The following is a 27,957-nucleotide window of genomic DNA, read 5'->3' on the forward strand; positions in this document are numbered from 1 at the left end:
TATTCATCTTATTCATCTCTGCTAATGTTAACTTGTCTAACTTTGGATTTGTCCAGTGCAGATTTGAATCAAAAAATATTTTTCTGCCTTAAATGCTCCCCTCCCCACCATATACAACTGCTAATAGCTATGTCTGCAGAAACTAACACATTTTTGAAAGGATTTTTGTGGTGGAAATCCCCTGTTATTAGCTAGCTTACATCACAGATTTCATTAGGGCCATTAAGAAATTAGAGCATTCTGAAAAGCTTTTAAAACTTCTGTAAACTCAGTGCAATTCATCCAAGCCAATGCCGCCTATTTCCAAATATCTCATTTATAACTTCCTCCTAAATAGTATATTTTACCTGGAATGCCTTGTATCCCATTCCTGGCTCACCAAATTCTCTTTTTAGACTATAAACTTCCAGAAGGCAGGGATTGTGTTTATTTAACCTACTTTGTGTGGTACCTTTAGGAGATGCTGATGAAATTGCTCAAGAAATTCAAAGTGACTTCGGTGACGATTCCCAGATTTACAGTTGTATAAGAAGCTGGATATCTCAGTTCCTTTTCAGAACCCTAATTTGATCTGATGCTTGATGTCATATCATTGTCCTTCTTTGGCCATTTTCTAAAGGACATGCAGATTTTCTTAATTTACTTTCCCGTTTCTACGTCTCCTTCTTGGCATCATTGGATGATGTTCTGCCTAGGTAGCAGAATTTACTGAGGTTTCCAGATTAGTAGTAATTGCATTTATTAAGCACCTACTGTACTAAGTGCTGGGAAAGGTCTCACAAATGGAAAAAAAAGAAGGTTGCATTCAGGAATACCTAGGTGTAGGCAGATCTATTTACATATAGTAGATATGGGAACTGATATAGATCTTTGAAAGTAATAGCTAGGCATTTTGTAATAGATGCTGAGTTCATAAACATTTACAAGAGGCTAAATAATTTATAAGAAACTGCACAGATAGTAAAATGGAGAGGCTTGAAATTCTTAGTCTTTTGGTTCAGGACAGAGGATGACTAATGCTAAGCAATTTACTGTTGTTCTTGTACTGCTCTCTCTAAACAATCTGTCCCATTTCAAAGTTACACATAGTGAGTGCAAACATATTTGTAAAAAGCAAAATAAACTTCACTTTGTTCTTTATTTTTCATGCCATACTTCAGTGTTTTCAATACATTGTCCTGGGGATATTTTTCTTTCCATTGTTGGGTGTCTCATCAATTTTTTTTCCATTAATAGACCCAGTGATCTTCATCAACAATCCTGAAAAATTTGTGAGTCATGCAAAGAAAGATAACCACAGCTATTCTGAAGACCTCAAGCGTGTCCAAAAAAATTGCCACTTACCCATCTCTTTCCTCCAATACTGTCCACTCTTTTTAAGAGTTTGAAAATTGTATTCAGTCAAATTTCTTACTAGTCACCTTTGTGAAATGTAGTTATGACTAATTACTAAGAGTTCTGTCCTCTCTCAGGGTCGCACCTGGAGAGTTTCCAGTACTCTACCAGTCTTGACTACGGGAGGGAGAGTCAAGTAGAGGCATACCCATTCCATTCCTAGCTTGGCCAGTGGCTAGCGAGGGGAAGGCAATCTGCTACAAGTCAAAACTCACCTGAGCTGGGCAGCAGTGTTATGGGAGAAGGGAGAGGGCGGAGGCTGTAGCTTACTGTGCGGAAGGAGGCAATGGTAAACCACTTCCATATTTTTACCAAGGAAACTCTATGGATACACTGGCAGAACGATTGCAGGTGGAGATGGGGTGTTCTGGGAGAGACGTGTCCATGCTGTCACTAGACGTCAGAGATTTTATCGACTGCATAAAACAAGACAAGAGTTCTGTCTCCACTGCCCTCTTCTATTTGCCTTGAATGGAAACAGCTCGTGCCTACTGAATCTCTGCCTGGGGTCTCTGTGGAAGGAAAGATTACTTTAGTAGTACTAATAGTAAACTACTAGGTGATCTAGCGGAAAGAGCACAGGATTGGGAGTCACGAACCTGGATTCTGATCCCAGCTCTGCCACTTGCTTGCTGTGTGACCTTGGGGAAGTCACTTGACGTCTCTGGATTTAAGTTTCCTCACCTGTAAACTGGGGATAAAATATCTGTTCTCCCTCCCCCTTAGACTGTGAATCCATGTGGGACATGGACCGTGTCTGGAACTGATTATCTTGTAACTACTCCAGTGCAAAGTACTTGGTAAATATTTTTGTTGTTCTGGTTATTATTATAGTAATAATTTAAAAAAGCAGTGCTGGACCTGCTGATCTGGATAGGGAAGAGAGAGAATAAAAGTAGTGACTGGATTCAGGGTAGGGTATAGTGTTATGCCACAAAGGTAGTGACTGCAGAAGGTCCAGTATTTATATTTTTTTTAATGGTACTTGTTAAGCACTTACTATGTGTCACACACTGTACTACGTGCTTGGGTGTTTGATACAAGATAATCAGGTCGGACACAGCCCATGTCCCATATGGGGCTCGCAGTCTTAATCCCCATTTTGCAGATGAGGCACAGAGAAGTGAAATGACTTGCCCAAGGTCACGCAGCAAAGAAGTGGCGGAGCTGGGATTAGATCCCAGATCCTTGTGACTCCCAGGCTCTAGCTCTATCCACTAGGCCATGCTTCTTCTCAGTGTATTCCAAGTTATTCTAGATGGGAGGTTGGAGGACATTCAGAAATAGCTTTCAGGTCCTGATTTAAAATAAAATAAGTGGAAAAAATTACCTGAATGCCTTCGTTGCCGCAGATGTCAGGAGGCACTTGGAGGAAAGGGGAACAACCCTCAAATGTATTTACAGATTGAAGAAAATGGAGCTCTCAGCAGGGAGGCATCAGCAGAGAAAGACAGTTCTAGTGGAGGCGGCCGCAAAAGAAGTAAATGGTTCCCCTGGCCTTGCTGCCTCTCCCCATTCTCCCACTCCCTCCTTTACAGCTTTCCCGCTTTTGCCCTCTCCCCTTTGCCCCTCACTTCCCTCTTCTTTTTCTCCCTTAAGTTGAAAAGGCCAAAGGAAGTAGGAATAATCAGAGAAGAAGGTAATCCCTGCTCAACAACTGTCATATAAACTGGGTTTATTTCATCTTCCTGGCTATATTATGCATTTATATTAGAGCAACAATATGCTGAAAACCTATTTCTTTCTTGGTTTTTCACTATCCAATACCCCCCTTTTTAAAGAACCTTGTTGTTGTTTTAGTTATGTTTTGTGAAAGGACCTGGGTTCTAATCCTAGCTCTGCCACTTGCCTGCCATGTGACCTTAGGCAAATCGCTTCACTTCTCTGTGCCCCATCATCTGTAAAAGGGGGATGAGCACTGTGAGCCCCATGTGGGACATGGGCTGTGTTTACAATCTGAGTAGCTTGTATCTGTCCCAGCACTTAGTACATTGCCCGGCACACAATAAGCCCCTCTCAAATACCATTAAAAGAAATATTTGTGTGGGTGTTAGAACACAATATATGAAGTATATTTTCCTGCCCTATCCCATGGAAATTGTGGGCATACAAGGATGACAGAATTTTTACTAAATTGTTGGCCCCAATTTCTGTACCTTAAGTCTCCCTCCGCTTCAGTCTAAGCTGCATATTGCTACAGCTAGTGAGAGGACAGCACTTTGCTTCTAGAAACTCTCCATTTCTTCTCACCTAAAATAAAACCCATCTCACCTTTGGCTCCAAGGACCTCCATCTACTGTCTCCCCCTTACCTCTTCACTCTCTTCTCTTGTTCAACCTCAGCTCCTCCCAAGGTAACCCGCTAACTGAATTCTGCTCTCAACTGGCCAGAATCTGACTCATTTCTTATGCCTTTCCCTCAGTCTGGCAAATTCTCTCCTCCTCGGTTCCGCTAAACTACATCCCTCCTCTCTTAAAATACCCTTTAAGAAGTTACCGCCTCCAAAAAGCAAAACCGAATGAGACCACGAAGGCAATCTGACCTTGCGGACAGTGGAACTTGTATTTGGAAAATTCTTCAAATGTTGACCGTTTTCCAGATGGCTTATCATCATCATCATCAGCAGCAGCAGCAATGGTATTTATTACTAAATGCAGAGCAGTATACTAAGCACTTGGGAGAGTACAACAGAGTTGGCAGACACATTCCCTGCCCACAGTGAGCTTACAGTCTATAGTCAAAATGAGTACATCCTACTGAACCAACTCATTCCGGCCTTCCTGCTTATGACATTTCATTAGCCACCTCGGCACTTCTGTACTGATTTTAAAGGCAATTGACTTTAGAGAAGCAGCATGGCCTAGTGGAAAAAGCACAGGCCTGGAGTCAAGTGCCCTGGATTCTAATCCTGGCTCTGCCCCTTGCCTGCTCTGTGACCTTGGGCAAGTTGCGTAACTCATCTGTACCTTAAAATTTCCTGAAAAATGAAGATTCAATACCTGTTCTTCTTCCTGCTTAGACAGTAACTCCCATGAGGGACAGGAGCTGTTTCTGACCAGATAATCTTGTATCTACCATAGCATTTAGTACAGTGTTTGGCATACTTATTTATTTATCCCCCTTCTAGACTGTAAGCTCTTTGTGGGCAGGGAATGGGCTTGCCACCACTGTTGTACTGTACTCTGCCAAGCTCTTAGTACAGTGCTCTGCAAACTGTAAGTGCTCAATAAATAGGATTGATGATAATAGGCACATTATTATTATTATTATTGCTAATATTATTCTTATCCTATGCAAGGAAGAGAGCTAAGTGTAGCCTCAGGACTCACCACTTGCTGCATTGAAATCTCTGTTTTGGGAATCTCCATTTTGCATTGGGATCTTGAGGATAAGGAGAAATCCCTGGAGAAAGGATAGGTAGGAAGAATGTTCATTTTTCTAATAACTACTGTAACCTCATTGTCTAGAATGCAAATTCACTGTAGGCAGGGAACATGTCTACCAACTCTGCTATACTGTACTCTTCCCAAGCACTTAGTACAGTGCTCTGTATACAGTAAGCACTCAGTAAATATAATTGATTAAAATTAATGAAAGAGAAGTGACACTGATTTTTTTAAAGTTCTCATCAATTAAATACTATTCCAAAATGTATGGAAACATTGTTCATATGCACTTGATTTGTCTTAAAAAATATATATGTAACACTTTCAAAAAATTAATGACCCCTTCGATTCATTTTTTCATGTCCTCTGGGTACCTTGTAAGTTCAAAACAACTAACTCCCTAAGGACTAAGGAGGAAAGGCAGGCATGCTATAGGATAACAACACACATTCTTTTTCATGGCAATCCCTTGAGAAATGTTGGCAATTTCAGACCACCGTGGTTCAGATGGATGCTTCGTGTCTCTGCCCTTCTAGCCTCCAAAATAAAAGTTGAATTGGAAATGAGCATAGAAGCCTGAGAGATACCACAGAACCTATTAGTAGAAAAAGAGGTGGGTGGATAGGAGGAAAACTCTTTAGAAAAGTGTTTTTGGCCTCTTGTGAGATGCTGCATATAAATGGCAGCTTGGATTTTCAACTGAATTCCTAAGTGTATATTATATGACAAACTTGTAGTTTACAAATAGACTGCTAGCTCTTCAAGGACAGAAACCACAACTTTTACTTCTGTTTCCCATGGGCCTAGTACAGTGTTTCATGCACAGCAGGTGCTCAATAAATGCTTCCAGTGAAAATGACGGTAGATAGATCTTTTTTTCCAACCTCTAGCATTTTAAAATCAGTTTGGTGAAAACTTACTTAGGTGAGGGCAGGGAAAGGGCCTATTTACTCTCTTGTATTTTTGCCACCTTCATTCAATCGTGTTTATTGAGCGCTTACTGTGTGTGAAGCACTGTACTAAGTGCTTGAGAGAGTACGGCAACTTGCTCCACCACTTCTACCAGTAGTGTAAAATTCTGGTACTCCCAGTAGAAAGGAAAACTAGACAGAGGAAGGGGCTGGGATTACAATGGACAAAATATTTCAGGGCCTCAAATAGAACAGCCGTACTCATGAGTGCAGAAATAAGAGACTAGGAAATGAGACTTGCTTTGTTGTAGCGGAGGTAGGTAACCAAACTGGGAAAGCATATAGGGAGAGGAGAGGGGCTGGCTGAATAGGACCAAAAGAGACCTGAGAACGAAGCAGAGAGAGGAGTTGGAAGAACTTTAAGCAAGGAAAAAACTATAAATGAGGACACTGAAATACCACACTTTTTACAAATAACCTAGTAGAGCAGGCTACGCCACCACAACTAAGAAGCAGCGTGGCTCAGTAGGAAAGAGCCCGGGCTTTGGAGTCAGAGATCATGGGTTCTAATCCCGGCTCCGCCACTTGTCAGCTGTGTGACATTGGGCAAGTCACTTAACTTCTCTGTGCCTCAGCTCATCTGTAAACAGGGATTAAGACTGTGAGCCCCATGAGGGATAACCTGATCACCTTGTAACTTTCTCAGTGCTTAGAACAGTGCTTTGCACATAGTGCTTAATAAATACCATTATTATTAACTAAGAAAGGAATTCCAGTTTTTTATTATTAATATTGTCAACAAAATAATAATAATAGTATTTAAGTGCTTACTCTATGCCACATACACTAGGGTAGATCAGGTCCCACGTGAGGCTCACAAAGTAGGAGGGAGAACGGGTACTGAATCCCCATTTTATGGATGAGGGAACTGAGGCCTAGAGAAGTTAACTTACTTGCTCAAGGTCACAGAGCAGGTAAGTGGAAGAGCCGGGATGATGACGATGGTGATGACGATGATGAATAATTAACTGTAGCATTTGTTAAGCATTTACTATGTGCCAGGCACTGTACTAAACAGTGATGTGGATAAAAGCAAATCAGGTTGGACACAGTCCATGGCCCATGTGGGGCTCAGAGTGTTGTTCTCCATTTTCCAGATGAGGTAACTGAGGCCCAGGGAAGTAAAGTGACTTACCCAAGGAACCCAGGACCCTGGTCTTTCCACTCGGCCACACTGCTTCCCCTGTTTTGGCTGAGGTACTAGGCTGAGCTGGTCTGATGAAAGTGTAGGATGGGTTTGGCCCAACTGAGATTAAAAATTGGCCTGACCAGGCCGCAGATAAGGCAGCCACCCCGAGTGTTCCACTTCGACCTTGGTCACATTCCTTAGGATACAAAGATAACGAGATTATATCCCTATTCATAATGAGATTATATCTGTGTGTTTGAGAGTGACTGATTAAATCTGCATGGCTAGGACTCCTTCCACGTTCTCTGCATTGGTAGCATTTGTTACCTGCGGTGTCTTATGCTCTTTCCAATTCTGCCTTTTTATGTTTCTTCTTGAAACCTCAGCTCTGAGGGCATCTATTTTTAGTCAGAGTCTGCTACGGTCTCATCAGACAAGCTTTAATTAGACATAAGATGGCTCTCAAAGACTTTCTACTGTTGTGGGCTCTCGGTTGACCAGAGCTGTGCACATTGCCTAAGGCTTTGCTTCAGTGGGCCCATAATATGTTTCTTCAGTGCTCTTTTTTTTTTTTCTTAATGGTATTTGTTAACCCCTTCTATGTGCCAGGCACTGTACCAAGTGCTGGGGTAGATACAAGATAATCAGTTAGGAAGCAGTTCCTGTCCCACACTGGGCTCCCAATCTTAATCCCCATTTTACAGATGAAGCACAAAGAAGCTATGTGACTTGCCCAAGGTCATACAGAAGAAAAGTGGCAGCGCAGGGATTCGAACCTAGGTCCTCCGGCCCCCAGGCCTGTGCTCTTTCCACTAGGCCACGCTGTCGTCTCTTGTTTATAAATCCCTGAGACCATGAGCCCCAGATGGGATGGGGCCTGTGTTCAATCTAACTTGACACATAGTAAGCGCTTAACAAATACCATTCAAAAAAAAAGAAAAAAGTCCCCACTTTTGCTCACTGTTCAGTAGTTGATCTGGTATCGTGCTTACAACCAATGGCATTTATTGTGTGTTTACTGTATGCAGAGCACTGTACTATGCGCTTGGGAGAGTACAGGATAACAGAGTTGGTAGACATGTTCCCTGCCCACAACCAGCTTACAGTCTAGAGGGGACATGCCCCTCACATGCTTTAAGTGTTTGTTCTTAACTGGGGACACCTGTTCTTCCAAATCCCTACCTTTACCTCCTCCAGGAGGCCTTCCCAGACTGAGCCCTCCCCCTTTCCTCTGCTCCTCCTCCCCATCACCCCCACTCCCTCCCTCTGCCCTGCCCCCTTCCCCTCCCCACAGCACTTGTGTATATTTGTACATATTTATTACTCTATTAATTTTGTTAATGATATTTACATAGCTATAATTCTATTTATCTATTCTGATGGTACTGGCACCTACTTGTTTTGTTTTGTTGTCTGTCTCCCCCTTCTAGATTGTGAGTCCGTTGCTGGGTATAGACCATCTCTACATGTTGCAGAATTGTACTTTCCCAAGCGCTCAGTACAGTGCTCTGCACAAAGTAAGCGCTCAATAAATATGATTGAATGAATGAACAAATACCATAATAATTATTATTAGTAGTATAAATCTGTAATAATAATAATAATGATAATGATGATATTTGTTAAGCGCTTACTATGTGCAAAGCACTGTTCTAAGCGCTGGGGAGGTGACAAGGTGATTAGGTTGTCCCATGGGGGGCTCACAGTTTTAATCCCCATTTTACAGATGAGGTAGCTGAGGCACAGAGAAGTTAAGTGGCTTGCCCAAAGTCACACAGCTGACAGTTGGCAGAGCTGGGATTTGAACCCATGACCTCTGACTCCAAAGCCCATGCCCTTTCCTCTGAGCCACGCTGCGCTGTAAGAAAAGTAACCCTGCCTGCAGCAAAAACTAGTTAGGTATGGAAACCTGGTGTTAAAGCAAACCTATTAAAAGCCTCCGTTGGTTGCTTTAAATTTCAGTAACTAAAGTTTTATCATGTACTGCGCTAAACGCCAGGGTGGATCCAGTGCAGCAGCATTGTACATATCTATTCTATTTATTTTATTTTGTTAGTATGTTTGGTTTTGTTCTCTGTCTCCCCCTTTTAGACTGTGAGCCCGCTGTTGGGTAGGGACTGTCTCTATATGTTGCCAACTTGTACTTCCCAAGCGCTTAGTACAGTGCTCTGCACACAGTAAGCGCTCAATAAATACGATTGATTGATTAATAGTGGAAAGAGCACAGGCTTGGGAGTCAGGTCATGGGTTCTAATCCCAGCCCTGCCTCTAATCAGCCTTGTGACTTTGGGCAAGTCACTTCACTTCTCTGTGCCTCAGTGACCTCATCTGTAAAATGGGGATTAATAATAATAATAATAATGATGGTATTTGTTAAGCGCTTACTATGTGCAATGCACTGTTCTAAGCGCTGGGGGAGACACAAGGTGATTAGGTGTATATATGTTTGTACATATTTATTACTCTATTTATTTATTTATTTTACTTGTACATATCTATTCTATTTTATTTTGTTAGTATGTTTGGTTTTATTCTCTGTCTCCCCTTTTAGACTGTGAGCCCACTGTTGGGTAGGGACTGTCTCTATATGTTGCCAACTTGGACTTCCCAAACGCTTAGTACAGTGCTCTGCACACAGTAAGTGCTCAATAAATACGATTGATTGATTGATGTACAATTGGGGTTTTTATGCGGGGTTATACCGGAATCATTCAGGAGAACCAATTAGGCCATAATCTAAGCCTACTTAACCTTTTGATTTTGGTGTTAGGGTTTAATTCTGGGCCAAGGGGAAGAAAAAAACAACCAGCCAAACAAGTCGGTCCCATGAGCCAGTTCTGCTGTCTTTGTTCTCTCCCCCAGGTATAATTAGAGAGCAGCACTAACTAGTACCCGGGTTTAACCAGGTTGTTGGCAGTGACACAGCCACGGACGCGGTGAAACATTTTCACCCCTAAGAGGGGGGTAAAAAAAAGAACAAAAATTGGGGGGCAGTAACGGACTTGTTAGCCAACCGAAGCTTGGGGCATTCTTTCCAGAGATGCAGGTCACCTCTGCCCTGAGCGGGCACAGCTTCTAGACTGTAAGCCCGCTGTTGGGTAGGGACTGTCTCTATATGTTGCCAATTTGTACTTCCCAAGCGCTTAGTACAGTGCTCTGCACATAGTAAGCGCTCAATAAATACGATTGATGGTGATGTTGGGTAGGGGCTGTCTCTATATGGTGCCAACTTGGGCTTCCCAAGCGCTTAGTCCAGTGCTCTGCACACTGTAAGCGCTCAATAAATACGATTGAATGGATACTCCAGCAGGCCTCCCCCTGCCCACCCACTCTCCCCCTTCTCCTGCCCCTTCCCTTTGTCCCCCCATCATCATCATCATCAATCGTATTTATTGAGCGCCTACTGTGTGCAGAGCACTGTACTAAGCGCTTGGGAAGTCCAATTTGGCAACATATAGAGCCAGTCCCTACCCAACAGTGGGCTCACAGTCTAAGAGGGGGAGACATCCCTTCACCCCCCAACTTTTCTTCCCTGCCCTGGAGGGAGGATGACCTTTCCAGTGGAGCAGTCGTGCAGCGGCCGGTTGGCGCTCATGCAGGCGTGCAGGCGGACATGCAGGCGTGCAGGCGGACATGCAGGCGTGCAGACAGACATGCAGGCGTGCATGCGGACATGCAGGCATGCAGTCGACCTGTACTTCCCAAGCGCTCAGTCCAGGGCTCCGCACACAGTAAGCGCTCAATAAATACGATCGAATGAATGCATGCAGACACGCCGGCGTGCATGCACGGCCCAAAGCCGTTCCTTTCTAGGTTTTCTCTGTTTGCTTTCAACGATTGCATGGACTCCGACTGATTGCATTGATCGAGGAGATTGCATCTGCTGGCTGAACGGTGCAGGCCGGCCCCCGCCCCGCTGACCGTTGGGCTGTGCGGGCCGCGCGGGCCGGGGGGAGGAGGAGGAGGAGGAGGAGGAGGACCGGGAGGAGGAGGAGGACCGGGAGGAGGAAGAGGAGGAGGAGGAGGAGGAGGAGGGCCGGGCTAATGGCAGCCCCCGGCCGGGTCCTGGCGGCGCTGGAGGCGGAGCCCGAGCGGCCTGTCCCCGTCCGCAGAGGAGGGCGGCCTCCCGCCGGGCAGCACCGGCCCTGAGCTCCCCGCCCCGCCCCCCTTGGCCCGGCGGGCCCGGGGGTCCCGGGGGTCCCGGGGGAGGGGAGGGAGATCGGCCCGCCCCGCCCCGCCCCGGGGAGCGGGGATGATCCGGGCCGCCGACCTGCCGCTTCCCGCCCCGCCGCGCCGGGACCTGACACCATGTAGGACCCGCCGGGGACCGGGGGCCGGGGGCCGGGGACCGGGGGCCGGGGGCCGGGGGCCGGGCACCGGGGGACGGGGCCGGACGGACGCGGCCTCCCGACCCTCTGCCCCTCTACAGCTCCCTCCGTCCACCCGGCCCTCCGTCCACCCGGCCCTCCGTGCCTCCATCCCTCCCTTCGTCTGTCCATCCGTCCACCCACCTCTCCATCTACCCATCCCCTCCATCCATCCATCCCTCCAGCTGTCCACTCATCCCATCCCTCCCTTCGTCCACCCATCCCTCTCTTTGTCTCTCCCTCCATCCATCCACCCCCATCTACCCACCCCTCCATCCCTCCCTCTAGCCATCCACTCATCCTATCTCTCCCTCCATCCAGCCATCCTTCCATCTGTCCACCCCTCCGTCCATCCCTCCTGCTGTCCACTCATCCCATCTCTCCATCCATCCCTCCCTCCATCTGTCCACTCCTCCATCCATCCCCCCACCCGTCCATCCCTCCCTCCATCCCTCCATACGTCCACCCATCCCTCCCTCCGTCTCTCCATACGTCCTTCCACCCCTCCATCTGTCCATCCTTCCATCCATCCCTTCAGTCGTCCACTCATTCCATCTTTCCATACTTCATCCATCCTTCCATCTGTCCACCCCTCCATCCATCCCTCTGCCCATCTATCCCTTCATCCATCCCTCCATCCATCTCTCTCTCCATCCACCCATCCCTCCGTCTGTCTCTCCATACGTCCATCCACCCCTCTGTATGTCCATCCTCCGCCCGTCCATCTCTCCATTCATCCCTCCAGCCGTCCACTCATTCCATCTCTTCATACGTCCATCCATCCCTCCGTCTGTCCTCCCCTCCATCCATCCCCCCTCCCATCCATCCCTCCATCCATCCATGGATATTCCTCTCTCCATCCATCCATTCCTCCCTCCCCCGTCCATACATCCATCCACGCCTCCATCCATCCATCCATCCATCCATCCATCCATCCCTCCATCCATCCCTCCATCCATCCATCCATCCATCCATCCATCCCGCCCTCCACCTGTCCATACGTCCATCCCTCCATCCATCCATCCATTCATCCGTCCATCCCCTACCCTGGGAAGGGCAGAGGGGCAGCAGCAGAAATCCACTCCTCTGTGTGTGTCTGTTTGTGTACAGGTCCATCCACATCGTTGCCTTGGGAAAGGAGGGAGAAGGGTTCCCGCAGGACACCCGCCGGGCAGGCCTCATCTGGACCTATCTGGGGAGAAGCGCCCTCGTCTCGGAGGCCGAGAGCAGCTTGTTGCTGAACCCCGCCAACTCCGTCACGCATCCCGTATTTACCGAGTACCAAGCCTGCGTATTTGGCAATGTCAGACTGGTGGTTCACGACTGTCCCATCTGGGTAAGAGACAGCGGTGGCTTTATCTACTTCTAAAGTCCGGGCGAAGATGCTTTTTAGCCTCCATTTTATTTGATCTAGCCACAGAATTTAGAAAGGATCAAAAAAAACAACAACCCTTTTTTTGTTTTTGGAAATTCCAGAGTGATTCCTTACGGTGAGAAAACAAACTAATCAAAAACAAAACCCCCGTCAGATTAAGACTCTCTTTCATGATATTTGTTAAGGGCTTACTGTGTGCCGGGCACTGTTGTAAGCGCTGGGAATGATACAAGCTAATCAGGTTGGACACAGCCTGTGTCCCACATGGGGCTCACCGTCTCACCGTCTTCATCCCCATTTTACAGATGAGGTAACTGAGGCACAGAGAAGTGAAGTGGCTTGCCCAAGGTCACACAGCAAACAAGTGGCAGAGCCGGAATTAGAACCCAGGTCCTTCTGAATCCCAGGCCCGTGCTCTATCCACTAGGCTACACGTCTTTTTTTGAAGGCAAGAGGTAGTATAAAAATGCTAGCAATATGTCAGTACTATACTTAGACAGGTGGCTGCTAATGGTGAAACCCCCTGTCATTGTGCGATGTGGCTGTGGGGCACCTGTAAGAAGATGAGATTTTTTTTTCCCCTGGATGATGAGCTGTGTGGTAACCTAGGGAAAAAAATCTTTGTGGGAGAGTTCAGAAACTAAATGAAAAGACAAGAGAAGAATTTAAGTATGCAGGCTTCATCGTCATCATGAGAGGCATTAAAAATGCAACCCAGGTTTACTAATATTTCAGTTTTGAATATGGAGAGATTTCATTTTGAGGTAAATATTTCATCTATAATGTTTTAATCTAGCAGTTCAGTTCGCTGTACTATCTGCCTTTTAGGTTTTTTGAACTCAGAAACCAGGCAGTTGAATCCATCAATTTTGATGATAATTTTTAAGTAAAACCAACATTGATTGGGTAATTTTTAGTAGATTGCAGTAAATGCATCTTCCTAATTTCACGATGGGATGTTTGGGAAAGAGACAAAATTTAATGAAAAAAACCTAGGGTGGAGAGAGGAAGAGGGAGAGAGTGTGTATGTGTACGTGTGTGTGCCAGCATAGTTGGTTGGTAATTTATATCTATATATGCGTAGTGAAATTTTTAATAATAGTGAAAAGTGGTACACAACTTTTCTGGATATTCCAGAATTCAATTTTTGATGATTACTTTGATTTTTCAAATTTATTTCATTTTAATAGGACCCTCTAAGCATACAGAATTACAGATTGGATTCACCCTAAACAAAAAAAGACAGTATCTGGGTTGGAAAAATTCTTACATCCAAAGCTAGGAAAGTCCTGAAAATGAGAATTGGGGAGATTTCTAAAGAACAAACGTATAAGTATTCTTTGTTGAACTAGATAACCACAATATTAGAAATGAGCACCCTCTTTTGAAGGGATTAGTATATGTTATAAAACTGGAACGGCTCAAGATAAAGGAGCCAGAAGCTATCAGTGAGGCCTCTTTGCGGCATGCAGTTAGTAATTTTATAAGCACAGTTTCTTTTTTTTGATGAGGCATCAATGTATATTTTGTTTAATTGAAAGAAACTGCAGAGAAATCTGCATTAAATGACTAAAGGAAAATGTCATCCAAATGTAAGACATTTCAAGGCAAAGGGTGACACTCCAACCTCAATGATAATGATAACTGGCATTGTTCATCTCAGCTATTAGGTACCCATCTGTGCTTAAGCAATGTAGAATGATCACCAGACTCTTTAAGATCCTGCTTGAAGAAGCTTCCTGCTAATACAGACAACAGACATATGAAAGCAAGAAACAACCTAACAACACAGATGGAATTAGAAAAGAGGTCTTATATTCATTTTTCCCTTTCGTCTTTGTTGTGGATTTAACTTAACAGTGCTTCAAATCAAAGCTTGTACACACACTGAAGATCTTCAAGTAGCGTACGAAGCAAGTGCTCCTGCTTGCTTTGAAGTTCATATTATTCTATCACAAAAATTGGTTGAAAAAATTAGACGTTTTTTCAGACTACCACATATAAACACACTTATCATGACATTTTAGACTGTGAGCCCACTGTTGGGTAGGGACTGTCTCTATATGTTGCCAATTTGTGCTTCCCAAGCGCTTAGTACAGTGCTCTGCACACAGTAAGCGCTCAATAAATACGATTGGTGATGATGATGACATGAGCACAGATTTATTACAGGGCCACCGCCCCCCCCCCCCCCCCGAAAAAAAAGTGAAGGCAATTTCCGAAAGGATTCAAGTATGTACTGCATTTCCTCTGTTGGTTTTGTAAAAATACTTTAGGTCATTTTTAGGAAACGATGTCAGTACACAGTATTCCATAGATAGAAATTATTGTAGGCTCACATAAAGAAATATGTGTTTTAAACGTTAGCTTTGTTTTATTACATTAATTCTGTTTGTCTGGTCATAAGTGTAATTTGGTAAGTCATCAGGGACCAAACAGTAATGAAAGTCCATGTCATCATCAATCATCAATCGTATTTATTGAGCGCTTACTATGTGCAGAGCACTGTACTAAGCGCTTGGGAAGTACAAATTGGCAACATATGGAGACAGTCCCTACCCACCAGTGGGCTCACAGTCTAAAAGGGGGAGACAGAGAACAAAACCAAACATACTAACAAAATAAAATAAATAGAACAGATATGTACAAGTAAAATGAATAAATAGAGTAATACATGTGTACAAACATATATACAGGTGAATTCATTTTGTTTCTCTCGTTGGACTGTGGACTCCTAGGCTGGCACGGCCTGTACCCTTTTAAACACTTAATACTGCTGTTCTAGCCATATTCACTCATTCATTCATTCATTCAATCGTATTTATTGAGCGCTTACTGTGTGCAGAGCACTGGACTAAGCGCTTGGGGTGAGTCAGGGACCAGAGCTAAGCTCCGACGGTGCAGTCCACACGTCCTCCTCCGCCGCCCAACTCCCTTCTCTACCATCGGCCTGTCCCTCGACACAGTGAAGGGACTTGAATTGGCAGCCATAATAACAATAATAATGATGCCATTCATTAAGCGCTTACTATGTTCTAAGCGCTGGGGAGGTTACGAGGCGATCAGGTGGTCCCACGTGGGGCTCACAGTCTTCATGTCCCAACATTGTACGTAAAGTGACTTTTTCCTTCATGAAACCAAGATAGTCAGAGACATCAAAGTTAAGTATGTTCATGCACTTACCATCTGACGTCACTATGGAATACACATTTGGAAAATATCAAAAAAAATTATCTTTAAATGTTCACGATTTCCATAGAAGGGGGTGGGATTTACACATCTATCTATTGTAGCATTTTGCACTTGGCTTTTACAACTAGAAACAGTAGTTTCTAGTGGCCTACTAAATCTTAATTATTTGTCTACATTTTGTTAAAAATTCAAGATATTTTCACCCATCTAGTATAAACAAGCACCTGAAGTGGACAGAATTATGTTTCTTCAGAAAGGAAGTTTTAAAGCACTTAAAACCATCTTTTAAAGAAACCCCAGGGGAATGTCAGATTGAGAACATAATAATTTAGTTAGAGCTAAAACAACTGGGTAAAATGAAGAGATTTATATGCAAAATGTTGAATTAAACTCTAAATACAGTGTTATAATCAGTAGGTTACGACAATAATTCTAAATGAAGCTTCACTTTAAATCAGAATCTTAAAGCGCTTGAGCACTTAGCATTGACTGGCAGATTAATTGTGACACCCTAAGAAACATCTTTATTTAGTAGTTTATGCTACCATGAACTGCCAGCTGTTAGTAAATTCTAATAATGCTAATAGTGAGGTGTAGCAAACTGTTAGAATTACTTTTAAAATAACTTCATATTGGATTTTTGAATTATTAAAACAATATCATACTTTATTAGAACTCTTCCCAAGATCTCCAAAGTTTTTTCAGATCCATGCCTGTTTACCACTGGATCCACTTAGAGTAAATTTCTATCACACATTAAACTTTTATTGTGCATTTTATATTTCCTTGGTTGTGTGTTGCTCTCATTTAAAAATCTCTACTTTTTTAAAAATTATATTTGTTACTTTGTGCCAGGCACTGTACTAAGCACTGGAATAGACACAAGCTAATCAGGTTGGACACAGTCCATGTCTTAAATGGGATTCACAGTCTTCATCCCCACTTTATAGATGAGGATAGTGGAGCACAAAAAAGTTAAGTGATTTGACCAAGGTCACAGTGCAGACAAGTGGCAAGGGCAGGATTAGAACCCAGGTCCTTTGACTCCCAGGCCCACACTCTATCCATTAGGCCACAGCTGCTTCTCAGTAGCAGTGAGCTAATGCATTCACCATTCCCCTCTAAAAAGGTTTAAGAGTGAGCCCATGTGAGTGGGGATTTGTTTCCCCTTTTTGCCGTTTTGTACTTTCCAGGTGCTTAGTCCAGTGCTCTGCACACAGTAAGCACTCAATAAATATGATTGAATGAATGGATGAACGAATGACTTGCATCACAAGTGAAAATCAGTTTAGGAATCTTGCTTTAGTCCCAAGTATAGTGAACTGTTTTCCCGGTTTTCACTCATATTCCTACTTACATCTCTTTAAGGGCTATGTGTTTTTGAATCATTTTCTCGATCCAGATTGATGTTTACTTGCCATCCCTCTCTTTGGGTTTAAGCAGCTCCATTCCCTTTTTGAAACGTGGGTAAATACATAATTTAACATCTCGTTTAACGACTCTCTCATTTTTGTCTCCTGCCTACTTCAGTGGTATATTATGCTAATGTTCAAACATATCCCAAGTTAGAACACTGAGGGTCTTGTGGGTCAGAATTGGAAAATATTGGCTGAGCCGAGCATGGGCGCTTTCATAACCTTGACTGTACTTTGTCCCTCTCTGCTGGCTTTCCTTCCTGCAGCTTGTATTGCCTCTCTCCATTGTCTGCTGACCTCTCAGACCCAGAACGCTTTTTCCTTTTTCTTATTGTTAACTTCCTCAATAGTTGTCTGCTCTTGACTCTCTCCATGCTGTTCAGATTTCTATGATGCCTCTTTATTTTCTCACCTGCTGTCGAAAGCTGCAGCTTGTTTGCTGATCGGCCCGACAGTTTATAGGGTTAGGGCAGTGCTCTGTAGAGTTAGAAGGAAAAGAAGAATCATTTGGTTTTTTTGAGATTGGGGAGGTGGGTGGGGGCAGTTCTGAATAGCAGATAGCTCTGGGCAAGAACACTGAACACCCTACCTCTAGCACTACTTCTTATTGACAGCCCGCCTCCACACTATTCTTCTCTTCTGGATTTAGGTTTCAAAATAGAAGTTTTCATCACCCACCACATTTAGCCCATTTTTTCAAAGCCAGCTCTTTAACCCTCTGTCCTATTTCCTACTTTTCTGAACAGTAGAGCCGTCCCAAAAGTCTCCTGGAAGAAGCGTGAAATTTTGCCAAGTAGGGGAAAAAGGAATTGTTGAGGTAAACCTATTGGTTTGGCCACAGTCCACAGTGACCCTCTGTGCTGAAACAATGTGTAAGATGGATTTGCCAAGTGTTCGACTTTGACCTACAGTATTTGGTGGCAAACTTCATGCACTTTAGACTTTGCACTGTAAATATTGGTCATGAGCATTGCTGCATTATATCAATTTTGTGAATCCAGTTCCTTGTATCCTCCTCATCCACGGCTTTCAAAACAGTGAAGGAGAATTGCTCTGGTGCTTTTATAATTTATGTGGCTAAAGTCTAGGAATTGCAGATGCTTCTGTATGCTTCCTAACCAGTGACTACACAGCATCTTTTGTGCAGATTTTTCCCTGAGCACCGCAGAAAGTGCCAAAGCTGGAAAGAATGTCTAAATTCCATAACTATGGGTACTGGCAAAGAAAACTTCACAAAGAAAGCATGCAGCAAAATGTCCGTGTAGAAGCCCACAGTAATGTCCTATAGAATTTAACTGGGTCACATGAGATACATCACAACTCAAGCCCTTAAACCAGTGATGCAGTAACTGCTGCTATAGTTATACATTTTTGGAATTATTAAGTGACTAAAGAGACAAAGCATATTGTTGCAGAGTGCTTATTTTTAAATTCAAGTGCTAAGGATTTAGTCTCCTATTCTCCTCAGACTTCCAAGATCTACCAAGGCCTACTTTCATGTTGGTGCACAATTTTCCAGGCAGGAAAATACATTTTCAGGGAATGTAGCTACCAAATCTGTTATAGCGAACTCTTCCAAGTGCTTAGTACAGTGTTCTGCACAGAGTAAGCACTCAATAAATATGACGGATTGATTGTAAATATGACGGATTGATTTTCAGAGAAACTGGAGAATTCAAGTGCCTTTAATCCCTGCCCCTTTTCAGTTAAAACAAATGAACCTTTGGCATGTGGCCTGCTAATTAAATACAGCAAGAAAGTTAAATTATCAATTGGAAAAAAATGTCTTTCATAATAAGGTGTAAATCAGTTTTTTTGCCAGTGGACTAAAGGAATGGTCTTTTTATTTTCATTAGGACATTTTTGACAGTGATTGGTATACTTCTCGAAATCTTATTGTTGGAGCCGACATCATCATAATTAAATACTCTGTAAATGACAAGTCATCATTTCAAGAAGTAAAAGATAGCTATATTCCAGTGATAAAAAAAGCATTAAGCCATTGCTCAGTTCCAGTAATAATTTCTGCTGTTGGGGTAAGACAAAACGGTAGGTATTATATCCCATATCAGAGAAAGTCATAATTTTACTTTGAACTAGTACTTTGTATCAATTCTTGTCAGTGCAGTTTTTTTTAAGGGCAATTTAAAATTGTTTGGAATATATCCCTTACTGAAAAACAATGAGGCCTAATACATTAAATGAGACTTTTTCATGAAAGTAACTTCTACTTATTTTCTAATGAATAATAAGACATGAAAATAAATGTTATGGCTACATTACTCAGGTAATCCAGACAAAATGAGGTTCAAAGGAGGAGGAGTGAGAAAATCAAGTAGTACAGTATTTCAAAAAACACTACAGTGGGGTAGTGGACCACAAACTGAAATCTAAACCATAATCAATCAATCAGTCGTATTTATTGAGCACTTACTGCATGCAGAGCACTATACTTGGCACTTGGGAGAGTACAATGGTAGATATGTTCCCTTCCCACAATGAGCTTTCAGTCTAGAGGGGGAGACAAACATTAATATAAATAAATAAATTATGGATATGTACTTAAATGCTCTAGGGTTGAGGGTGGGTGATGAATACAGGGAGCAAATCGAGGTGACTCAGAAGGGAGTGGGAAAGGAGGAAATGAGGGCTTAGGGAAGGCCTCAATGAAGCACTTAGTACAGTGCTCTGCACATAGTAAGTGCTCAATAAATAGGATTGAATGAATGTGTCTTCAATCAGGCTTTGAAGGTGGGGAGAGTGACTGTCAGATATCAACAGGGAGGGAATTCCAGTCCAGAAGCAGACTGTGGGCGAGTGGTCGGCGGTGAGATAGAGGAGATTGAGGTACAGTGAGTAGGATGGCAGTAGAGGAGTGAAGTGTGCGGGCTGGATTGCAGTATCAGAGCGGCGAGGTGAGGTAGGAGGGGGCAAGGTGATTGAGACCAGGCCATGGTAATAGTGATAACAGTAGTATTTGTCCATCTCTTACTCATCGCCAAGCACTGTGAGATTGGCCCAATACCTGTCCTACGTGAAGGTGGTGCTGAGCATTTGTGCTGTGCTCTGGGGTAGAGTGATGGAATCAGATTGGGTCTAGGGGCTCCCAGTCTTAAAGGGAAGGAAGACACGTCTTGAATCTCCACTCTACCGATGAGGGAACACAGTTATTTTCAAAGAAAAATCTGGGATGCATTAATAATACACTCAGCACTGGTTGGTCATTGACTAGAGTTCTGGGCTCCACAATTTAATTAAGATGTATGCAGGGAACTTGGACTGGGGAAGCAGTGTGGCCTAGTGGAAAGAGTACAGGCCTGGATGTCAAGACCGGTGTTCTAATCCCACCTCTGCTGCTTGCCTGCTGTGTGACCTTGGGTGAGTCACTTAGCTTCTCTATGCCTCTGTGTCCTCATCTGTAAAATGGGAATTCAGTACCTGTTCTCCCTCCCCCTTAAACTGTGAGCCCCATGTGGGACAGGGTTTGTATCCAACCTGATTAACTTGTATCTACCCCAGCACTTAGAACAGTACTCGACACATAATAAGTGATTAACAAATACCGTTAAAAAAAAGGTCAGAACCATAAAGATCGTAGAGTTAGAAACCATGATTAAAGGTGATAGGTAGGGCTCTGTTTTCCATAGGAAGGCATCTAGGAGCAACACTCCTTTTTTTAATGGAGGAGGTGAAAAACATAGATAAAGAATGCAAAAAAAAGGTCACTCAGTGAGTGGTATTTTTTGAGTGCCTACTGTGTGCAGAGCACTGTTCTAAGAGTTTAGGAGAGTACAGTGGAATTAGTAGACGTGAACCCTGCCCTCAAGGAGTTTGCAGTCTAGAGGGGGAGGTAAGCACTAAATTAATTTACAAATCTGAGGAGAAATGGAAAGGGGACTAAAAGAACGGTCAATAGTCAACCTCCAGAGAGCAAATAGAAAAGATAAGTGGAGGGAAGGAGAAAGTTTATTTAATGAGTCTCTGAGCCTCTGACTCCACCAACTGACTCCACCAAACAGCTGTTAGAGTTCCAGAAGCAGCATTACCAAAGAGGTTTTTTAATGGTATTTCTTAAATGTTTACTGTGTGCCAGGCACTGTACTAAGCTCTGGGATAGGTGTAAGCTTCTCAGGTTGGAACCGGTCTTCTTTCTAATTCCCCACTCCCATACCCACTTGGTACATATCTAGGCCAAGTCCAAAAATTGACAGTTCAGGGAACATTTTTGCAAGAAATAAAAAATTATTGGAATTTGAATTATTTAACTTGCTGGAAGAAGAGAAAACCGAGGGTCAAAGATGTTACAAAATCATCTTCAGTTAGGTCAGAGGAGGAAATGAGTTTAAACGGCTGTCACAGGAATGCTTTGTAACTCTGTGTAAAGAACTTTCTGAGCACGAGGGACAATAAGCAGTGGAACTCATTTCTTAGGGGCATTGTGGAATCTTCTTGTCTAGAGGCCTTTCAGAAAGGAAGCAGTATCCATTACTGGCCTAGGGTATTTGATGTATAGTCCAGCCCTAAGGCTGAATCATTCTCAGGCAAAGGTCTGTTCCAAACTATGAAGATAATTGTCTCAATCCCCTGCTTGGCTTAGTGGAACCCTGATTCTGAGTAATGGGATTTATCAGTCAGTCCATCAATCTGGAATGAATGTCTTTTTCAAATCACAGATACTTATAGAAATATTCTGTATATTTTATGAAAGGTTAATTCAATTTTCCCTTGAAGCGCTATCGCCCACAATTCATTCGGCACTGAATCTAGAAATCTACCCACCCCCATCCTGGCCACAGAAGGAGAGCTTTGTAAATATAAGGAGGGCTCTGTCTTCAGCAAATCAAAGAGGCTGTTTATGGAGACCCTATAAAGAATGTAAAATGCCAAAGTGTTATTCAAGATAGGTTAACATGCATAAAAATTTCAATTTTAGTTTGAAATCTAATCTGATTTGGGAAAAACAAATTCAGATCATGTCTTATCTTTGATGGCAAGGAGAAAAAAGCAAGCGTGATTTTGGACCATGTCCAGATCTTGAGTGTCCATAACCCTTCACTGAACACATCCGAATAATTGGTTTTGGGTTTTTTTTTTTAGCCATTTTTGATCAGTGGGAAGAGCTGGCTACATTTTTCTAGGATTAAAGTGGATTTGTCGTCGTGATTGGAGAATGTCTCTAGATCAGCGTGTATGTCCCCGCTGATAAATGTCTTTTCCTAACATACACAGTCCACCTAACTATCTGAGGAGTTGAAAGATCTGAAGGGGCACTTTTATTTCTTCTCTTCCTGTTGTATGAGAATTAGAGATGGATCATAGCTAGTGAGGCAAATGAGGATTGTTTTGGCTTCAGGGGTTATAGTGAACATTTGACTGAAAGACTAAAGAGCTTCCTTTAAAACGTGTCTTCAACCAATTTCGCTAAAATGCAGCCCACAGAAAAGCCCAAACCATTTGGAGCTGTGGATAGTCACTGTACCAGAAGCCATGATGGGCTGGAAATCTGGAGCTGGCCCAGTCTCAGTCATCAAGTGAACCAGAAGTAACCCAGACTGACCCAGCTGGAACTGGAAATGGATCCAGACTCACTTCTGGGTGGTCCTACTCTGTGTGTGTCAGTGGGTGCAAGTCCAAATGACTGCTGGAATTAGCAGCTTGAGTGGTCAATTAGATCCATCACCCAGGCATGAAGAGCTGAGGCTGTGCAATAGCAACCCCTGGCTGTAACACTTAAAGCAATCAATCAATCAATCAATCATATTTATTGAGTGTGTACTATGTGTACACTATACAAAGCCCTTGGGAGAGTAGAGTATAACAGAACTGGTCAACACGTTTCCTGCCCACAATAAACTTACAGTCTAGAATGAGTTTACAGTTTAGAGCACTTGATCTCTCGGGTTAATAATGATAATAATAATGATAGTGTTTGTTAAGCACTTATGTGCCAACTACTGTTCTAAGCGCTGGGATAGATACTAGCTAATCAGGCTGGACATAGTCCATGTCCCACAGGGGGTCCACAGTCTTAATTCCTAGCAGACTTCCATGGGCTTGGGTGTCAGAAGGACCTGTGTTCTAATCCCGGCTCTGCCACTTGTCTGCTGGAAGTACTGGTGAAGTAATGGAAACTCTCCAGGCTTTTGAGTAGGACTTAGAGGCACATAGTGGTTATTTATTCATTTATTTTAATGCCAATCTCCTCCTCTAGACTGTGAGCTCCTTGTGGGCAGGAAACGTGTCTATCCAACTCAATTGTATTGTACTCTTCCAAGCATTTACTACAGTGCTTTTCACACAGTAAGAGCTCAACAAATACCATTTACTGATTGATAGACATGATCCCTGCCCACAAGGTACATTTAGAGGGGACGATAGACATTAAAATGAATCACAGATACGGGCAATAACAAAAATATAAAGATATATACATAAATGCTTTGAGGCGGAGTGAATGTGAAGGAGGAGGGACTGCCAGGCCAGAGAAATCAAAGTCTTCTGATTTCCAGAGCCGGCCTCTTATCACTATGCCACAGCAGGGCTGTTGAAAGCATTGTGCAGATGATTAGATAAAAGACGAAAAAGCTGAGGTCTTAAATTCCCCGCAACTTTTTTGCGATTATTAGACCGTCTCTACTTTGTATCTTTTCTTCATAATTTTGCTTTAATGATAATATCAGGTAATTGTCACTTTATTGCAATTCAAAATGATAGGATGCAGTATAGTTAGGTACTTTTCTAGTCATAAATGACAAAAACACTCTCAATCAGTCAGTTGTTGGTATTTATTAACAATGGAAGTTACTGCTAAATAATTAGTAAATTTGAAATTAATAAAGAGAGATTTGGGGGATTATGTAGATTCACTCTGTCATTTTAGTTGACTTTACCTAGTTTTGACAAAAATGCCTAAAATTGTCAGGACTACCAAATTGATCCTGTCTTATAGGAATACAATTTTAAAATCAAACACAGTTGTGTCCTATAATTATTCTATATGTAGAAAGTATTGGAGGAAAATGTGTAAATTAAGCATCTCCATTAGTGTCAGGAAGCATGTCTTCCAACTCTATTATATCTCTATTCTATTCCAAGCGCTTAGTACAGAATTATGCACACTGTATGCCCAATACCATTGATTGATTAGTGGTTTAAGTAGTTACAAAGATTTAATTAATATCTGTTTACTAGTCATTCTAATTTTTGATGCTATCGAATCAATCAGTAGTTATTGAGAGTTCACTGTGTCCAGAACACTGTACTAAGTGCTTGGGAGACTATGGTACAACAGAGTTAGTAGACATGTTCCCTGAATGAAGCCAGAATTATTGAGTCCTGTTGCCTGCTGGTAAAAAAAAAAAGTCACATTTTTTGGACTTCATAATTCTCATTAGGCAGACGGATACACTAATGATCGGAAATGCTCTCACTGTAGTGCCTTTCTTTCTAAAGATTAAGGCAGAAGCTCTGAGCAGCTGAATGAGCTTTTCTTGGCATATTGATTCTTCAGATTGAGTCTTTAGTTTTCTAAACATCAGCTTATTTTTCTCTCTATTAATCTTTGTTTATCTTGGGTCATGATTTACCTGCATCATTGACAAGTTTTATGCTGGGTGCCGCAGATATTGATGTTATTGAATTTTACTGCCTAAGGCATTCAGATGAAGCTGGTGAGTGCTCAGTTTTTGATTTCATAATGGCTGATATCTGAATCCACTGATTTTTTTTGGGGGGGGGGTGCTATCGGTGCTTTTTTATCTGTTGATTGCAAATGTCTTATAGAATTCAAATTTATTTCCTCAGAAGAATTACCTTGTACTTGCCCGTTGTGTACCTCTGATAGAGGTACCTGTGTCACTGCTTCTGAAGGAATCCAGCTGGCTAAAGATCTTGGAGCTACTTACCTTGAACTGCACAGCCTCAATGACTTCTATGTAGGAAAATATTTTGGAGGAGTGGTAAGTGAAAGATTCTATTATATGGTGACTAAGCCATACTTCAGCTTTTTGAGATAACCATTTTTCCCGACGACAAACTAAAATTTTAATTTTAGCATAGTTCTCTCATCAGAATTTCCGAGGACATAACTGCTCGGAGCTAAGGACAAAATGCAGCCATACCCAATTCCCAAGACCGCACTTCTCGCCTACAGCCTCTTCCCTCTGTACTGAACTTGGAAAGTCATTTTCCATTTGCCAGGCAGGAATGGCAATCTCTATGTCTGTATGTTACCTCCCACCCAAAGTGCCTGGAGTCTGAGGCCAGGACTCTCTGACTCTGCCGTACAAATAAGCTTCTCCCACCAATGGTTTGCCCTCAAGGACAAAAATAGTAGTATGTGTGATATTTGTCAAGCACTTACACTGTGCCAAGCACTGTACTTAGTGCTGGTTTGGAGACAAGATAATCAGGTCAGACACAGTCCCTGCCCAACATGGGGTCATAGTCAAAGTAGGAAGGAGAACATGTGTTGAATCCCCATTTTACAGATGGGGAAACAGAGGCACAGAGAAATTAAGTGGCTTGGCCAAGGTTACACAGCAGGCAAGTAGTGGAGCCAGAATTCGAACCCAAGTCCTCTGACTCCCAAGTCTGTCTCTTTTCAGTAGGCCAGGCTGCTTCTCCAGAGACATGCTCTCTCCCTCATGCTCTCTCTCATGTAAAGATTCAGAGAGATGGGATTTTTTTTCTCTGCAGTTTTTACCAGCCTTTTTTTCCTGCACTGGGGGAAAAAATTGGGCTCAAAGCTCAAAAACAGAAGCGAATGATTAGGAGTGGTCTTCTATCAAGATGGAATGAGACAACTGTTTCATTTTCTCTTTAGGCAAATCTCTTTCTGTTGTTTTTACAAGTTGCTCTGAATTGTAAGGCATTAAATTCCTTCTTGGGTCTTATTGGCGGAGTGGATAGAGCATGGGCCTGAAAGTCAGAAGGTTATGGGTTCTAATCACGGCTCCACCACTTGTTTTCTGTGTGACCTTGGACGAATCACTTCACTTCTCTGTGCTTCAGTTACCTCATCTGTAAAATGGGGATTGAGACTGTGAGCCCCACTTGGGACAGGTACTGTGTCCAACCCGATTTGCTTGTATCCACCCCAGAACTTTAGAACAGTGCCTGGCATTCAGTAAGTGCTTTACAAATATTACTATTTTTATTATTATTATTCTTTTTCACCATTATAAGGCCATGTTTCCATAACCGAACCAGTGGTGTGGTGCTCAGGATCAGGCCTTTCCAAAACCTCTACCCATATGATTTTGGGTATTTCTCTTTGGAACTAAATCTCGAATTTGTCCTGGGCCTCATTAATACAATGGATTTCAGTTTGTGTGTGAAAGCATGCCAGTGTGACTCCTTAAGTGTGCCCTGAAGTTTTATTATGGAGTTTCTGCCAGCATCATCCGAACCAGTTGTTTTAACGTGATTACTTAGCACTAATGAGAAGTAATCGGCATCCAGTTGCTTGGTTTATGTTTTATTTTCCAGTGCCTGCTCTTCTTCACTTATCAGGAGTGAAGTGGGTGGTATCAAGATAAGGGAAACCTTTCCCAAAGAAGTAGGGGTTGGAGAGGAAGAAAAGAAAAAAGCCAGTTAGGAAAGCAATCAGATAAAGGAAGATTGTTTTTGATGCAGGAAATCAGATGGCTGGGAAGGAAAAGCAAATTAACCCATAGATGGAAGATGTGGTTAGGGCAAGGGGAGGGAGTTGGGTAGTTGAGACATGTGTTAAAATTGAGACAAGATCAGAAGATTCCAGGGTACAGGCCTCTGGAATAATGATATATGGACTGGGACTAAATTGATGTGCAGCTGGCCTGATAGAAACAGCACAGGCTTGGGAGTCTGAGCCCCTGTGTTCCAATTCTGGTTTCACCACTTGCCTGCCATATGACCTTGGACAAGTGACTTAGCATCTTTGTGCCTCAATTTCCTCTTCAATAAAATGGGGATTCAATACCTGTTCCCCCTCCATCTTAGGCTGTGAGCTGTATGTTGGACAGAACTTATCTGACCTGATCATCTTATATATATAGCCCAGTGCTTAGTACAGTGCTTGAAGATGGTAAATCCTAGAGAAGCAGCGTGGCGTTGTAGAGAAGCAACGTGGGAGCGCATGGTTAATCAGTGGTTAATCAGTGTTATTTACTGAGGGCTTACTGTGTGGAGCACTGAACTAAGTGTTTGGGAGAGCTCAACAAAAGTGGTAGACACAATGAGCTTACAGTCTAGAAAGTTTAGTACAATGTTCTGCCCACATTAAGCAATTAGTTAATACCCCTGATTAGTTGACTGATTGATTGATTGGCAGAATTGGTAGACATTCCCTGCCCCAAACGAGCTAAACAGTGTTCTTCAGCAGTTGATCCAAAAAGATTCTGGCTAGGTCTTCACTAGCAATAGAGATCTGAACTTCCTCAAACACCCCATTTAACTTCTAGAGCATTTCCATTAATGCCACCAGGGTAATGCTTAATATCAAATAGCTACCAGGGTCAGAAACAATGAGGTTGGAATGCAGTCAGACCACGAGTCCTGAAGCAATGGTCATTACAACATACCTTTGCTGGGCGAGTCCCATGAATAGGATTGATGACATCAGGGAACCCATACAAGTGCTTTAAAGCGCTCAATCAGCTCTCCCTCTCCTACGTTAACTCGCTGATTTCTTACCACAGTCCAGCCCGCACACTTTGCTGCTCTATAACGAACCTACTCACTTTACC

General features: G+C 42.9%; 1 protein-coding gene and 1 non-coding gene across 3 annotated transcripts in view; both read left to right on the forward strand.

The window, feature by feature from the left end:
- The first annotated feature begins 1,462 nt into the window (after positions 1–1,462).
- On the forward strand, positions 1,463–1,600 carry LOC119944990. The gene has a single exon (XR_005456126.1). It is a non-coding gene; the product is annotated as a small nucleolar RNA SNORA7 (small nucleolar RNA).
- Positions 1,601–11,127: 9,527 nt separating this feature from the next.
- The window catches only part of RHOBTB3 (Rho related BTB domain containing 3), a 60,775-nt gene continuing 43,945 nt past the window's right edge, over positions 11,128–27,957 (forward strand). For both annotated transcript variants that reach the window (XM_038765914.1, XM_038765915.1), the window contains exons 1-4: positions 11,128–11,191; positions 12,359–12,584; positions 19,087–19,279; positions 25,034–25,188. In XM_038765914.1, the coding sequence (XP_038621842.1) occupies positions 11,190–11,191; positions 12,359–12,584; positions 19,087–19,279; positions 25,034–25,188 (576 nt within the window). In that variant the 5' untranslated portion in view covers positions 11,128–11,189. The remainder of the gene's footprint in view (positions 11,192–12,358; positions 12,585–19,086; positions 19,280–25,033; positions 25,189–27,957) is intronic.

The sequence above is a fragment of the Tachyglossus aculeatus genome, chromosome 23, assembly GCF_015852505.1.
Source record: "Tachyglossus aculeatus isolate mTacAcu1 chromosome 23, mTacAcu1.pri, whole genome shotgun sequence".
In the NCBI taxonomy this organism is placed as follows: Eukaryota; Metazoa; Chordata; class Mammalia; order Monotremata; family Tachyglossidae; genus Tachyglossus; species Tachyglossus aculeatus.